Source organism: Nanorana parkeri, unplaced genomic scaffold (assembly GCF_000935625.1).
Source record: "Nanorana parkeri isolate BGI_ZX_2015 unplaced genomic scaffold, ASM93562v1 scaffold290, whole genome shotgun sequence".
Classification (NCBI taxonomy): Eukaryota; Metazoa; Chordata; class Amphibia; order Anura; family Dicroglossidae; genus Nanorana; species Nanorana parkeri.
Genome location: NW_017306558.1, coordinates 746,736 through 763,668, shown reverse-complemented (window position 1 = coordinate 763,668; position 16,933 = coordinate 746,736). Strand labels below are relative to the sequence as shown.

Here is a 16,933-nt window from a genome sequence, read left to right as displayed (position 1 = left end):
GATACAATAATGAAGTATATGATTCATCAGCAGAACTACTGCAGACTACCCACACTCAAAGTCAAAATAACCTTCAAATCAAAATCTTCATCCAATTCATAAAGTAGCAGAATGATAAAAATTCTGGATATGTCTTTACAGTCAGACAGAAGAACACACATAATGCAAACTAATGTGAGTCTGCAATACCGCTTAGTATTGTGAGTCAGCACTCCGCATACCTGCTTTCATACGCACAAAGTATTGCCTATTTATAGCTTTTTAAATCGTTTCAAATACAAATAAAAGTCTGTGGGGTGTTGATAAATACTCAGGTATCCACTCTACTGTCACCGACTTTTGTCTATGGGCAATAAATAATTCCACCCAAGTGCTTTCATATAATGGATATACAGTGAAAATTTTAAAAAAAAGTATACATTCAGTGGAAACCATCAGATGCAGGGTTATAAATTATTCTGCATTGTGAACAATAGACACAGCTGCTGAATAGTAGGACATGACAATAGACTTCTGCCCAAGCAACTGTTTAGAGCGTCAACAAAATCAGTGGGGGCTGGCAAAAGAAACTAGCAGAATACCAGCAAATTATCCAGAGCCCAAGGAAGTGACCAAACCAGGTTCCAGCGCTTCACAAATATGTACGTCTAATATCGTCTACTAGAAATGCTCAGAGGACATAACCAATGTGCTGGATTTGAAAGCTGCAAGAGATAACAGGGTTGTATAGGAAGAGACCTAGAAGACTGCTTTTCAAGGAAACACAATCAGTTGCCAAGTGAACGGAATCTAACTCACTATTACTTATTGATCACAAAAATCTGCTCATTTTGAGACGTTCGGGGATCTCAGTGTGGAATTCTGCAGCCCCGAATTACAACAATGACTATTGTTTTGTCTTTTGCTGACCTAGTTAATCATAAGTTATAAAAATATATATAATAATTTTCGAAGACAATGCTCTAACGCGATTTATATTCTGTCAACCATATGCTGACAGAATTAGATGTCTGTCCAGTCCAGGTTCAGCTATCTTTTATTTATCTCAGGAAGAATCTATTTGTGACTTCTGCTCCTGTCCTAGGCAGTTGATTGCGGCAGATTTGCAAACATCTGCATCAGGTTTATCACTGTGCTAAAAAGTTATTTACAAAACACATGCACATGTAAGGGTTTTTCACAAAGAAGCATTGTGTGTGTGATTTCACACGTTCCTATTCACTTCTAGCTGTATGGAGATAAGATTTGAAAGGTCTCCATTCGCTGCACTTAAATGGATAACTGCAGAGGTCAATGTCTCCAAAACTGCAGCATGCAGGATATTAATAAGACACACTGCAGCACATTGCTTTGGTGCACCATTGACATAAATGGATTTTTTAAAGTACCTTGCCAATTGCTACTGTCACACATCTGGTGTGAATGAGTCCAAAGTGGAAGAGAGGATGTTTAGTATTGGAGTGGTGTTAATTAGGAGCAGCGGGGAGGGGAATTTATGAATCAAGCTGCAATCCTACAGAAACTCTGTCTGATAAAATGTAACACTGCTACTGCTTGCCTCTGCAGTGCTGCAAATGTATTAATCTCCCTATATTAACAACATAGAGGAATATCAGTTATATCACCTAATGGCCATGATCAGAAATCATGACATGTAAATAATGTGCATGAGGACCAACTCAGGCAATGCATAGCTAAGGGACACGCTAACATTCTCATGCATTACAGAAACACAGGGAATAGCCCAACTGTCAATGCTGACCCTACAACGTCAATTCTTTCTATATCACTGGCCAACAAGTATGCAGAAAAGTAGGGTCAGAGTAGAGTCAGAATTCCTCATTTTAGAAAGTACTAAAGACTTTGAAAAATCAAGAGAGCCAGGTGACTGGTATTTTTAGATGAAGAGGTCATTAATGCCAGCTTCCATATGCATGTAAGGCAGAAGTAGACAAATGGATATGGAATTCAGGAGCCGGGCAGTCCAATCCAGGAGCCAGAAGGATTTTTTAGGAGTCAACTCCATTGACAACAACTAGAGAAAACCTCAACAGTTAGGCACCGGCTGTATTTTTCAAGGATCATTTTGTGACCTGGCTCCTGGGATTTGTCCAGCCCTGCTGTAAGGCCAGCTTGGGTATATGTCAGCTGACTGTAGGAGAAAACCTGCTACACAAGGAGAAGCCCATGTAAATGGCACAACTACATATAAGCCATAATTGGTGTAATAAAACCTAGTACCGTTGCAATTTAGAGATTATCCAAGCATGACACTATTACCAAGATACCAAGATATTCAAATAACACATGCCAATGAAATCCATAGTACTCATCAGATTTTTGTCACTCGCTTTCTATCACTTCAATGAAGCAGTGTGGCCTAGCGTGGGTTAATGGAATGAGTACTTCTGCTGCATGACTGCACAGAAAAGCCATAGAAGGGTCTGGGAAGATCTTGGCCTTTGGGGACCTGCTGGGATCAGGAGATAAGGTTCTAAGGGACAACCAAAAAGGGGTCTGCTAACTTTCCAATCTGTGCATTCCAACAGAACAATCCCTGGCAATCACTCTTTGCAGAGGAGAAACATGAAAGATTTGGTCAATGAATCAGGGTCATCTGCTCTTTATCAGAGGTGGAAGCCTCGCCCTGGCCAGTTTCTAACCTTTAACCCAGTGCAGCCTTCATTTTCACTGGGATAAAGACATTCCTGTGTGAAGTGCAACCTCCGGCTTCCACTTCTTAATCTTTAGAAACCTAACCCCATCGTCTTGTGTGTTCAGGCCCCAAAACCAGTGCGCAGGCTAAAGCTCTGTGCTGCTCCAAATGCAAAATTCTGCATTGAGATCCTAAAGCTAATAGTAATCTCACTTGTCAAAGCTCTGGCCAGCCAAAGAAAAAGAACATCCTTGCCCCCTGCTGTTGCCACTGACTAAGATAGCACTTGCTCTTTGGCTAGAAAGAATACCCATTTAATGCCTATTCTCCACCTGTTTAATATGTATAGATCCCTTTAGCTATACTGGTAAGTGATCTGGGTTTCCAGTAGCTGACATAAAAACAAACCAAGCAGACGGAGGCTGAATCACTGTATTCTTTTCTAAATATCTAAATCGTGTCTACACTATTAATTCTGTTGCACAATGTTTGTGGGGGAAAAAAAGTTCCTTGAGAATTGGTGCTTTAGGTTTAACTTCCCTGGTTACAGTGGCATCAGAGAATCTGCATACATTAGCTTATAACAGCTTTGTTCCACCCAATGATTCACCATACAAAAATTAAGCTGGCAAGTAGATGAATTTCAGAATAAAAGGACACATGCTGATAAAGCAATCACTGCCATTTGCCCATTTTTTTAAGCTTTTGTGCTAGGACAAATTTGACCTCCAACACCAATTGTCATAGTCGTGTGTATTTATCTAGAAGATGTTCATTTAAGACATTCGGCTCTTTGCGGTTGTCTCTAGGAGACTTAGAAGAAAAGTTTACAAGGGGCAAACAAAATGAAAAATGCCTCAAGGCTGAGTACACACAGCCTCTTTTCTACTATTTACCATTTTATCCCATGTGAAAAAGGCTTTAGGCTATTCTCAGAGCTACCCACTGATATCTCTATTAGAGGAAGTGATTAACAGTGCATTTGATATTCAAAGCAGTGTATTATTTCCATACAGTGCACTATTATCAATTTCAATGCTAATTTATTTATCTGCTTACACACAGTGCCACGTTTTGCCCTGCATTGTACATACATTGTGGGAGAGGCTAGGCTCATTAAGCAATCAGATGGCTGCAGAAAATTAAGATACTGCTTATTCTCATGGATGCGCTACCCTCTGTTGCCTGGCTTACTACAATGTGTCAACGCATCATATTCTTTGTCCAAATCTTATAGACAATATTTATTGCAACTAATTCCTCTTGTGTTTCTGTGTACCAATAATAATGCCACCGAGTATCTACTTCCCAAAAGTCTAACTCTGGGAGCCATTGTATTTCTTTTTTTTTTATTTTTATTTAAGAGCAAATACAGACAATAAGTAAAAACAAATCAGTGAACTACTAATGCTATGGGGATTACTGTAGATATATTTATATATGAAAGTGAGAATAATCACTCAGTTTAAAATCCATCTGTTTACAATCAATTTATATACATAACCCTGCAGCCAGATTTATAAGGCTTTTTTTGTGTAATGTTTGTAAGGAGCACACTTGCATTTTCACAGACTCTGGACCATGACGTGATAAGGATACCAGCAACTATAGAGAGTGAAGCTGAGTACACATGGAACAAATTTAGGCCAGTTCAGTAGGCAATTTGATCCATGGGGATCGTTAGGCCAGTTCAGTAGGCAATTTGATACATCCATCCACCCACTGTAAAGCTGCCCATACAACTGCCAATTATTGTATGATAATCGCGGGTGATCCCGTGATCGTACGATAATCGGCAGGTGTATGGGCAGCGTGCAACCGCATCTACTGTATGGTCGCACGACTTTCGTCTTCCTAGCACGCTGGAAAACCTGCCGAAAATCGTACGATTTTCGGCGGGTTGGTAGCGTGCTCGGAAGACGAATGCCGCACGGGCCAGTGCGCGCAAGCCCACACTGCCCGCTCTGCATTGCAAACGATGTTTACAAGTACAATCTGCCTGTCCAAGATGGGCAGGTCATACGAAATTTTAATGATCTTACAACCATCGCACGACTTTCGTTGGTTGAAAGGTGTATGGCCAGCTTAAGAAATGCGTCCAATTCCTGTGAATCAACTGAAATTCTAACATTGGTATAAAAAAAAAAAAGAAAGTCTTGTGATCCCACCGCCCCATCCAGGAAACAGAAGCAGTGACCTCACTTTTCCATGCTGCAGTTAAGCAACATGGCTTGGTCAAGGGTCTGCCACTGCCAACTAACTGGACAGCAAAGGAACAATAGCACATTAATGTGCTAATCCCTGTACCAAGCAACAAAGCCAGGGTGATCTTCCATATTCCAGATCGAGTGCTGGTGTATAAGATTACAGAAAGCTAATATATAGAAATATTTTGGCACTTCTAATAGACGTGTTTAAAATACATCTAATAAATCTGTAACTAGACTTAATAGTATTTTTAATATCTCAAAATAGTTGATGCCTGCTCAACCGGACCAGACATTCTTAAAGTAGCCGGCTAAGTACTCTTCAGTACTCTTGTAGAATGAAGGCAGAAAACACAAGGCACACACTATCCAAAATGAAATCTTTACTGAGCAATACAGCACCACATGCTAAAAAGCAAGCCAGTTTTTATTATTTTCATATCGGCCTTATTTTTTTTTTTTAACATCACCACTAACTTCAATTTAAAGAAAAAGTATATAAATAGTGGGGGAGCCAAATAGCTGTACACATGATATGAAGCAATAAACAGTGCAGTCATTAGAATTGCTTGCCTTTGATTTTGAAATCATACCTACTGTTTATAGCTAACCATAATAGTGAATGTGGAAAGAGAGATCTTATCAGGAACAAATATGAAATAGTAGGAAACAAGCTTGCCTTGGAAACAGGGGCTAATGGAAAAATCAATTGGTTCACAGCCCTGCTTTTACAACCGCAGATAAATGTTTAATCCTTAAGGGTACTCTATACACAGGTGTCATATGGGAGAAACCCATTACGCTCCAGAAAACTGAATGAAAGGGATTCCATGTGGCATCTCACACATGCTCTGGACTGTAAGGTCAGGCAATCAAAGAAAACAGTATTTGGAACATAAATGTAAAGATCAATGTGGCCCTTCTGCCATTTAAAATGACTGTTTTTAACACTTAATGTGTAATCAGGTTGAGACTAGAGCCTGGATCGGAGCGAAACACAAGAGGCCTGGTACATCACTGTCATGTGATCATGCTGAGCTGGCGTTATTATGCAAAGGTATCAGCAGTCACGTTCGTACCCTGTGGATCTGGCTTTAATGTATTTCACGTGCTTTGTTCCTTACTGGGAAAGTCTCCATCTAGAAGTAAATTGATGGACTCTAGTATAAAATAAATAAATCAAACCGGAGGTTGATTGCTCTGTGTGCTCACACATCTCATTAATATGTAATCTCATTCAAAGGCAAAATAAAAAAAAAGCAATTTGCACACCTGGCCTACATCTAATATATTAGAAATGCATTGGCTTTGTCACTTCATGTTCTCATTCCATGTTTCAACACAGCTGCCATCACATGCTTTCAATGAATGGACTTTAACATGGCTGTCTCCTTGATCGAAAGTTTAGGTTGATGGTTGCCCCTGTCACATACTCTCCTGTCATTTGATTTATTTATTAATAAAACACTTGTAAATATTCTGGAGACAGTCTAAACCCTAAATGAAAGCTTAGGAAGCTCAGAAAAGAGACTTCCTTATTTGATGTCTGACCAAATTCTTCAGGAGCATCAAAAGTTCAAACAGTATAACGGGACTTTTCAGGTGCTACAATGATGTAACCAAACACCAAATTGTAAAAAAAATATATAAATGTTATTCATATATAGTTAAAACTGACTATACCACAAATCAACATAAATACAGTAAAATAACCAATACCCCTAAACAGCATCACTGGGGGTACTTGGGGTGGCCCAAAGGGGCCTGTATGTTGTAAAGCTGGTCATACACTATTCTATTTGTTTTTGTTCAACCCCCAGGCTGAAAGAAAAAAGTAGAACAGATTCCTCCACCAACACTTTCACAAGCTTCGATCAAGGAATCCCGCTATTTCTTGCAGCAGCTGTCAGGATATCCAAGCATAGCCAGCAGCTCACTGGCTGCTGCCTCCGTTCGTTAAATTGCTCAATAACTCATAAACACAATAAGCCAAGAAACAGACATTGCATATGAAAACTTACTTGCTACAGAAATGTGAGCCTTTTGACTTAACATGGCACCATATTTGTTCATAGCCAAACACTGGTAATATCCTTCATCAGAATGTTCTGCTTTCTTTCCCTCCACTTCCTTGATGTACAAGGAACCATTCTGCAATATCGACATCCGTTCACCCTCAGAAATCTTGACACCATTTTTTATCCACGTCAAAGCGATTGGAGGTTCTCCATGAGCTTGACAATCTAACACCACTGAATCTTTTCGTGACACTATTGTATCCACAGGTTCTTTCACAAACAAAAGATCAGTAAAACACCAACACCCTGTCAAGGAGAAAAAATAAGAAAATATTATGACTATAAATTATAACAAAAAACTATAAATATGTAAAAAGCAATATTTCTTTATACATAAAGAATCATAAAGGTGCATAGCTAAACTTTGGGGTTTGATATAAGATGCTAAATACACAGTTAAAATACAAATATGTCAACTGTTTTACTTGGTAAAAGTTTTCTTTTACTGTTGAGCTAATTATGTCATCCAGGTACCCTTGTCAGGGAGCATAGACAGGACCTCCACCTCCCTGTAGATTATGCCGAAGTGAAAGCAAATCTCAAGTAAAAAAATAACCTAACCCACTACTAAAACCACATGGTGGGCACCTGCAAGCCAGTTGCCTAATGAGCACCCTGGGTGCCCTCAATTTCATGGTGCTCTGGTATGCAAATATCAACCAAGCTTCCCTGGTGGAGAGCCTCCAAAGCCACCTTCTTGGCCAATATGGAGGCCTAAGAGGAGGATTGGGGGAAGGGGGCATTATGTCTCTCAAGTAAGGATGCCGGGTTGTTATTTGCTTGCTGGAGCACCCCACGATTAAGGCTAGAGCGGAACATCTAACCTGAGTTGCAAGCATCTGGAGATGCCTTCTATGTGGTGCCAGTTGAAGATTAGTTTTTCTTTTTTAAATCAGCTTTCCCTAAAGCTGGGTATACACAGTTCTAATTTTTCATTCAACCTGTGGGCTGAACAAAAAAATAAAAGATTCCTCCATCAACGCTTACGAGCAAGGAATCCCCTGCCGTTTCTACTGTATTCTGACAGCGGCCACTGCTAGCTCCATTCAACCGAGAATTTCCAACCTGCTCCTTTGATCAGCTGATCGCGGGATGCCAGGCAGAAGGGTGCCAACAGCAGCACACAAGCAGCGCGTTTCAGGACGGTTCTTCATTAATTTGCTGTGTGCATAGCCTACTTTAGTCTGCATCTAGGTCCAAGTCCTCTTTACGCTGCCTGACAAAGGTGGCTGCATTACAACACTAACTGGGGAAAAAATATGAAATCTAAGTGATGCCAGAATTTGCATAGTTATTTTTTTTTAACTTTAGGTCTATTTTATGCAATGAGAATGTTAGCATGTCCCTTAGCTTTTGTTTTCTCTACTTTTTATCAATGGAGCTGGCATTTTTTGTACCATACACTTCAATGGAAACGCTACACGTGATTCAGCACCTGAAGAACTGCTTTCCACTGGCCAAAACAAAAGTGCTTTAAGCTTGATACATGTGCAAAAAACGCTTGCACGAAGCTTGCAAACGATGCAAAGGTCCATTTACGAGAATAAAAGCACACAAAGACACGCAAAGCAGCTTAGAAATCGCCAGAATTAGTCATCTCAGGTGGGAATGCACGCTGAAAGTGCAAATCCAACATAAATAAAATATAATAACAACAAGATCAAACTACAGAGTGTCTGGCGGGGGTTCTCAGGCAAACTTCAGAGCTATGTGGCGTATCAGCTGCCGCAGAGGTAAAGTTTCTGGTGTCATGGTGGACGCACGTTGTCATATTTGTTTACCAAACACTTGTAAAAAAGGGGCACTGAGATCAGTGAGTTTTCACCATCACTAACACAGAAACAAGAGGTAATGCTCTTTGCTGATTTTACAAGCTTGTCACAGAGATCATAAACCAGGGGAAGTCTTAAAGGTTTGATTTTACAAGAAATCATTAAGGTCCCTTCGTTTTTCCACCCTTGGGGGGGGGCGTTCTGCTCTTACACACTCTTCTCTGTCAGGCTTCAAATCATCATTAGTGACAACTGTAAATTTAAATAGCTTGTAATACCTTTTACAGGTCCCTTTGTGTTATCCTTAACACGCGCGTAAATATTAAACCGATTATCGTTCGGCTCAAGCCTTTCTCACTGTTAATCGGAAAGTTGTTGGGTTTTTTTTCACAGCTTGTTAATGGTTTACGCTTTCTTAATGTGTTTGCTCAATTTACTTAATGCTCACATTTCTACGGATACATTTAAGGATCGGGACAATGCAACTTTCTGATATTTGCGACTCTTGCTGTTGCGCCCCAGTGGGAGAGGGATTAAGGAACTTTTATATCCACGTTTGTGTATTGCCAAGTGTTACAGAAATGCTGAACTAATTGGCTGCTTACTGTCTCATGCAGTGGGGATTACTTAATTACCCAATACACATTTTCTTAGAGAGGAAGTAACATGCATTCTTTTTTAACCAACACAACAATCCTAGTTCCTTCATCCATCACAGGCTGAGATAAAAAGAAGTCAGATAACTCAAACAGACCCAGCCTTAGGACACAATCTCTGCTGCCACGCTCTTTAATTTTTAGGGTATTAAGGTTTAAGGTGACATATACAAATAGGTTTGGACTCCCCATCAACAATTGATTTTTCAGATGAAGATCAATAGCCCAGTGCTTAGAAACGACTATGTAATCTGAGATTTTTTTCCCCCCAAGATCCTGTACTTTGGGTAAACACATCTTGAGCTGTTTCAGTGCTAGCTCCAGAAGTGTGAAATCCATCACAAACAAGCTTTATCTGATCTCAGCAGCCTATAATGGCACATTCAATCTCATCTGGCCGATGAGCACATTCCTTAACGCCTTCCTGTAGGGGCGAAAAGTGTTAAACTGGTATAGTGCAACACTAATGTAGGGGTAATGGGCTGATGACCAAGGCACGAGAGAGAGGTTTCTTCTGCAATTAATAATACAAGTTATGGCTCATTCGCAACACTTGAAAATAAACCCTGCGTCACACTTGACCATTTTATAGCTCAATAAGCAATCCCCACGCTTTTAAGTTTTACCTGCTCACAAATAATTATTATTATTTTAATACAGGATTTATATAGCGCCAACAGTTTGCTCAGCGCTTTACAATATAAGTAAGACATTACAATACAATTCAAGACAAGATGGTAAGGAGGGTCCTGCCAGTGAGGGCTTACAATCTAAAAGGGAAGGGAGAGTGATACATGAGGAGGTAGCTGTGTGGGGATGAATTGTTTGAGAATGTGATAGTTCAGTGGTCAGGTTGAGGTGTGAAAGGCTTCCTTGAAGAGATGAGTCTTAAAGGATCGCCTAAAGGCAGTCAGAGTGGGAGACAGACGGACAGGGTGGGGTAGAGAGTTCCATAGGATGGGAGAGACTCTAGTGAAGTCCTGGAGCCGAGCATTCATACACTTATAGCTCAATGGAAGAAGCTCCGGCCCCATTCACATCTGAGCTGAGTGTAAGTGTTTTCTCATGCACATTTTGAGAATTTGTAAGCTAGTTACTAGGCAAAATAAAACGCCTGAAAAATGTGCCTTCCATATGCTTTTAGTGCGGTTCTCAGTGGCTCCCACTGAAGGCCATTGGGGCTAAAACACTTGGCTTTGCTCTAAAAAAAAAATCTCATGTGCTTTTTTGAGCTTCAGGCGGTGTGCTACAAGTGGCAGAAGGCTCAGGTGTGAAGAGGGGCCATTGAAAATAAGGGGATTCCTCCTTTTGAACATTGTAGCGTCTTGTCCCCGGTCACACTTTGACGTTGCATTCAACGCAATGCGTTATAAACATGCAATGCAATTACAGTGCCATTACTTGTTAATAGCACCCTAAATGTTGCCTGTATAATGTGTATTCTTTCCCATGGATGGACACGCATCAAATGTGCAGGAAATGAAGGCCCCGTTTACACCTCGGCATACCGGGAACACATGTCACATTGGTGCACGTACACATGCATTTTTTCTACGTTTGCCATGCGTCCCCATTAATTTCAATGGGTGCGATATGTGCGACAAATGCGGGAAACTAGCTCATGTAGCAAATTCTGCTACCGACGTACGCGTTTTTTTACCTGAGCATTTGTGTGCTTTTTAACGCGTGTCCACGCGCAGAAAAAATGCGTTCTCCCAGCCATGTTTGGGGTGCCATTAACAAGTAATAGCACCACAAGTACATTGTAAGTTTTGACACGTTACGTTAACATACAACAAAGCATGCACTTGACGTGCATTTGGTGTGCGTTCACGGAATACTAAAGTGTGACTAGTGACTTAGGGAAATTCACTACAAAATTCTTAGCTGTGAACAGGGGATATTAAAAAAATGGAGTCCTCCTGTTGAGCAATGTAGCACATAGGCATTCGAGCTACAAAACACTCGTGTGAATGGGCCTCAGAAAGGTACATGAGATACTTTTGAAGCAGAATGAGGCATTTTTGGCCCCACAGACACCTAAAAGATGCCTACAAAGCCTAAAAATTGGAATTAGGTATTCTAGTACCTGGCTTTCCATTGGCTACAAGAAAAAGCCTCAAGACTGAATATGTCTGAAAAAAGTGCACCTAACAACGCTCCCAAACCCGTCTGAAAATGCTGACACTCAGGTGTGACTACAGCCCAAGTATTTAACATATCCATGTATAGCACACATATGGTGTTGGTGGAGTGCTTGTAATGTCTGTAACATAGAACTGACCCCATTAGTAAAAGAATGAGTGACTGTTATAACCTGAGAAATGAACATTTGAACATACATACTAAGGTAGTAAAACATATACCCCAAACACAACCACAAATATGTGCACAATGTCACCAATAAGCAACCACATCCATTGTGCAACACGTAGAATACTCTAAAAAAACATGCGCGCAAATGCATCAAATCACATGACTTAAATCTGCAAAAATCTAAAATAATCTACATATGGAAATCCATAATACTCATCTGTGATAACTATAAACTATCGCTGCAGTGAATATGAATATCGTTAATTACATTAAACTTTATTCTCGTAGTGCTCCATCACATGCTACTTGCCTAATAAATAATTTAGACACAGAAGCTGCGATCATAAAACTAATATTGACAATCTTCTGCATTTAACATCCAGCTCATTATTCCTATTTGGGCCAAAGCAGGATTACAGAAAGCAATCAAGCAAAAACAAACTGTCACTGAAACATACATAAATACATTTCAATGAAGCATAGAGGCACAATGCCAGCCAAAGTGGCCATGTGTTTAGCATCCCAGCCATGTTATTATCCACAGAAAGGGGAAGGTGAGGGCACAGGATATACATTTCCGGTAGGAAAGTAAAATCATCACTTGCGTCCAATGACTCCAATTCACCAGCTTTCCACAAAACCCTTTGGGAAAGGGGGTTACCCGGAATTGAGAATCCACATATAAACAAGAGTCGCCATATAAACATCCAACAGTCCAGTATCTCTGCAGGATAAAATCAGTTCATGTCATTAGTTTCCTGTCGTCTATCATTAACAGGTAATGGACACTAGCTATATTTTGATTTTGCTGTCTTGGGTTTTACTTGCACATTTTGTGTCATCGCGGGGGACAGCGTGTATAAACAGACCAATAGGAGCACTAAAACCCAAGACAGAAAAATCAAATTATAGCTAGATCTGATTTCCTGATATCAAAATGCTCTGCCTTTCATTCCCTATACAGAAACTTCACTGGACAAGCAAGCAGCAATACAAGATGCATACAGGCTATAGGAAGCAATGGTAGCAATTGCAATCATGAGGCTTAGTAAGGACACAAACAAGGAAAGCAGAAGGTGAAGTGGTTATATGTTTGCTTACGATGATCCAGGACAGGCAAACAGCAATGCAAGACTAGGGGTGCATGCAGGCTATAGGAAGCAATGCTGACACACAGTAATAACATAAACAAGGAAACAGAAGGTGAAGTGGGTAATGTATATATTTGCTTGTGATGATCCAGGACAGGCAAGCAGCAATACAAGACTAGGGGTGCATGCAGGCAATAGAAAGCAATGATGGGAAAAGTATTAACATAAACAATTAAAGCAGAAGGTGAAGTGGGTATATGTATAGACAAGCCAACAGTTATACAAGATGCATGCAAGCTATAAAAAGCAATGGTAGCAATCGCAAACATAGGGAATAGTAAGGACATAAACAAGGAAAGCAGAAGGTACAGTGGTTATATGTTTGCACACTATGATCCAGGACAGGCAAGCAGCAATAGAAGACTAGGGGTGCATGCAGGCTATAGGAAGCAATGATGAGGCATAGTAATAACATATACAAAGTAAGCAGTAGTTAGTGAAGGTAATACATTTGCCTAATATGATCCTGGACAATAATTGGACATTATAATAATATAAGCAAGGAAAGTAGTAGTTACAGAAGGTGATCTATTTGCTTACTATAATGCAGGACAATGATGAGACATAGTAATAATATAAGGAAGTGAAGCATTAGGTGCAGTGCTTATATGTTTGCACACTATGATCCAGGATAGGCAAGCAGCAATACAAGATTAGGGGTGCATGTACGCTATAGGAAGCAATGATGACACACAGTAATAACATAGACAAGGAAAGCTGTAGTTACAGAAGGTGTTATATTTGCTCACTATGATCCAGGACAGGCAAGCAGCAATACACAGCTAGGGGTGCATGCAGGCTATAGGAAGGATTATATTTCTGCTCCCTATGAGCCAGGACAATGATTATATTATTACTATGTATTAACAATGAGAGCAGTAGGTATAGAAGGTGATATTTCTGCTCCCTAAGATCCAGGACAATTATAATACATACTAATTATATAAATTATGGAAAGCAGTTGGTATAGAAGGTAATATGTTTTCTCCATATGATTCAGGACAATAATAATACATAGTAATAATATAAACATTGTAAGCAGTAGGTATAGAAGGTGATATCTCTGCTCCCTATGATCCAGGACAATGATAATACATAGTAATGATATAAATTATGGAAAGCAGTAGGTATAGAAGGTGATATATCTGCTCCCAATGATCCAGGACAATGATAATACATAGTAATGATATAAACATTGTAAACAGTAGGTATAGAAGGTGATATATTTGCTCCCTATGATCCAGGACAATGATAATACATAGAAATGATATAAATATTGTGAACAGTAGGTATAGAAAGTGATATATTTGCTCCCTGTGATCCAGGACAATAATAATAATAATACACAGTAATAATATAAATAAGGGAAAGTGATATATTTCTGCTCCCTATGATCCAGGACAATGATAATACATAGTAATAATATAAACAAAGGAAAGTGATATATTTGCTCCCTATGATCCAGGACAATAATAATAATATTACACAGTAATAATATAAACAAGGGAAAGTGATATTTTTCCTCTCTATGATCCAGGACAATGATAATACATAGTAATATAAACAAGGGAAAGTGATATATGTCCTCTCTATGATCCAGGACAATGATAATACATAGTAATAATATAAAAAAAGGGACAGTGATATATTTCTGCTCTCTATGATCCAGGACAGACAAGCATCGTACGATGTCATCATTCCTGGAGAGTGTAGGGCTATGTGTCCCCACTGTACTTTCCAGGCTGTCCCCGGTAAAGTTTGCGCACTCACCTGGCAGGCTGATGACGGCCGCCCAGCACAGCAGTCCCAGTACCATTCTCCGTGCACACGCCGTCATTTACCGGGGCTCTGCTGACATGCTCTGCGCTCCGTCTATGGCTTGCACTAGGCGCCTCGGAGCCCTCCGGGACTTTTTTTTCCCCTCGATCTCCTGCGCAGGCACAAGAGGCAGGAGGAGGCGGAGGGAGAGGTGGGGGTGCCGGACACAGGGACAGGGAAACCTTGGAGTGGCTGGGACTGCACAGTGCATCCTCCTGTGAGAGGGGGGAGGGGACACAGCTGAAGGCATGTGCAGGGCACGGGGTCACCGGTCTGGGGTAGCACTGAGTGCCTGCAGCGTTCATTCTCCTCATCCTCCCCCCCCCCCACTCACATCCCAGGATGCCCTTACATGCCCCCTTTGTGTGTCCATGGGACTACTGAGACACGGGGATGTAGCAGGGTGTGAGGTGAAGGAGTGCAGGGGACAGTTTAGTGTTCTCCTCATCCCTTGCTCCAACATTGTATATTCCGTTTATTATTATTATTATATCATAGAGTGACAGCAGTAAGCACAGTACTGTACAGAAGACAGTTACAATACAGCAGGGTAACGATGGCTGTACACTATTAAAGCTGAATTCTGGCCACAAAAACTTTCATTTACTCCACATTGACACCTGAGAGTTTTGTGAACGTGCTGCAAATGATGTGCATTCCCAAAATGTGCCAAAAACACAAAAACCCGCTTTCCATGCCAGTGGCACCCCAAAAGCAGCTGGGAAAACGTGTATTTGCCCCGTGTTTGCGGCCATTTAAACAAGCATGAGTAAAATGCACAATGCATGTCGCAGATTTTGCCACATGCACTACTTTCCCACGGCGCGACAACCACGGAAACAAAACACACGCAAACGCAGTGATGCTCCAGGTGTGTACGGGGACTTACAGAAAAACTACGGGCATTACAAAATGAACTCTTGCAGTGGGGCTACCCTGCCCTGCAAGGGTTGACTGCTCTTTTTTTTGCCTGTAGGGGGGCTCAAATAAAAAAAGATACACTCACCTGATCCTCAATCCCACCTGGTTGCTGGACTGGTCCCTGCAGCCTCTTCTCTCCCAGGCTTCAGCAGTCTAAGGATCTGGGAGTCATCATGTCTGAAGGTGCCCATACACCTTACGCATATCGGCCGATTTTCGTATGTGATCGCGTTTTCGTCCGATATTCATAAGGTTGATGGGCAGTGTACAACCGCAAATACTGTACAATCGATCGACTTTTGACTAACCAGCAGGTTAGAAAACTTTGGTCGATCGTGCGATTTGCGCAAGGTTAGTGGTGTTTCCGTACGTCAAAAATCGTACGGTCTACACTGCTCGTGCGCAAACGAAAATACGTGCGGTCGATTACGGCAATTCGTCCAGGTGCTTTCTTTAATTACGGCTAATTGAACCTTGCGATAATTGGGGCAGGTTGGGGCCGCCGTACGACAATCGCACAAAACGTTTTGTACGATAATCGTAAGGTGTATGTGCACCTTAACACAGTGTAGTAGACAGGAGGACGCTGAGGGTAAGGGGGAGAGAAGAAGTGAGCGCTCTCTGCTGCATGATGGAGGCTGCGGTGAGTAGATCTCCTTTATATTAGGAAAATGAGCAGTTAACCCTTCCAGTGTGGGTGTAGTCCCACTGCAAGAGTTCATTTTGGGACCAACGGGCGCTCTTCTTTAACCCCTTACCAACCGATGGCGGGATTATTTTGTCACAATCTTTCAGTTCATTAATGACCGGCCAGCAGAAAATCCTGTCATGCGGTAAAATGAGGTCCGTGAAGGGACCAGCGCTCGTGTTGTCAATGCTGTTGCTGGGTGTCAGGCAGACCCTCAACAGCAAATTGGGGGGTCCCAGCGCTGTGATCACAGTGACAACTAATGGCAGTTATCACAGTGCTGTTACAGCCAATGAGTGGGCTTGCAGCTCACTGTGTGGTGGAGCCGCAAACCGATTCAGTATGATACAAAAGTGATACAAAGTACAGCGTCTCCTCAAAATGAAATAAAAAGAGCGCCTCCATCGCGTGAAATCGTTTTAATTAGACGATATAAAAAGGGTAAAAGACATAGTCACAAAGGGACTTGAAAAACAGGCATATAATGTGAATCGGCAAACACAGACAGCAAGATCACAGGATAAGAATTCGGCCGAACAAACTGCATAGCCCTCTTAGTTGTTGACGCGTTTCAGAGGACACGCCTCCTTCCTCAGAACCAATGCATGATTGCTCCTTCCTCAGAACCAATCGTCTAATTACAACGATTTCACACGATGGAGGCGCTCTT

The 16,933-nt window shown here is 41.1% G+C and overlaps 1 protein-coding gene across 1 annotated transcript in view; it reads right to left on the bottom strand.

Moving 5' to 3' along the window:
• The window catches only part of PRTG (protogenin), a 120,489-nt gene extending 105,816 nt beyond the window's left edge, over positions 1–14,673 (bottom strand). Inside the window, exons 1-2 of the mRNA XM_018557557.1 lie at positions 14,607–14,673; positions 6,885–7,187 (exon numbers count right to left, since the gene is read on the bottom strand). Of these exons, the coding sequence (XP_018413059.1) occupies positions 6,885–7,187; positions 14,607–14,673 (370 nt within the window). The remainder of the gene's footprint in view (positions 1–6,884; positions 7,188–14,606) is intronic.
• Between the last annotated feature and the right edge of the window lie 2,260 nt (positions 14,674–16,933).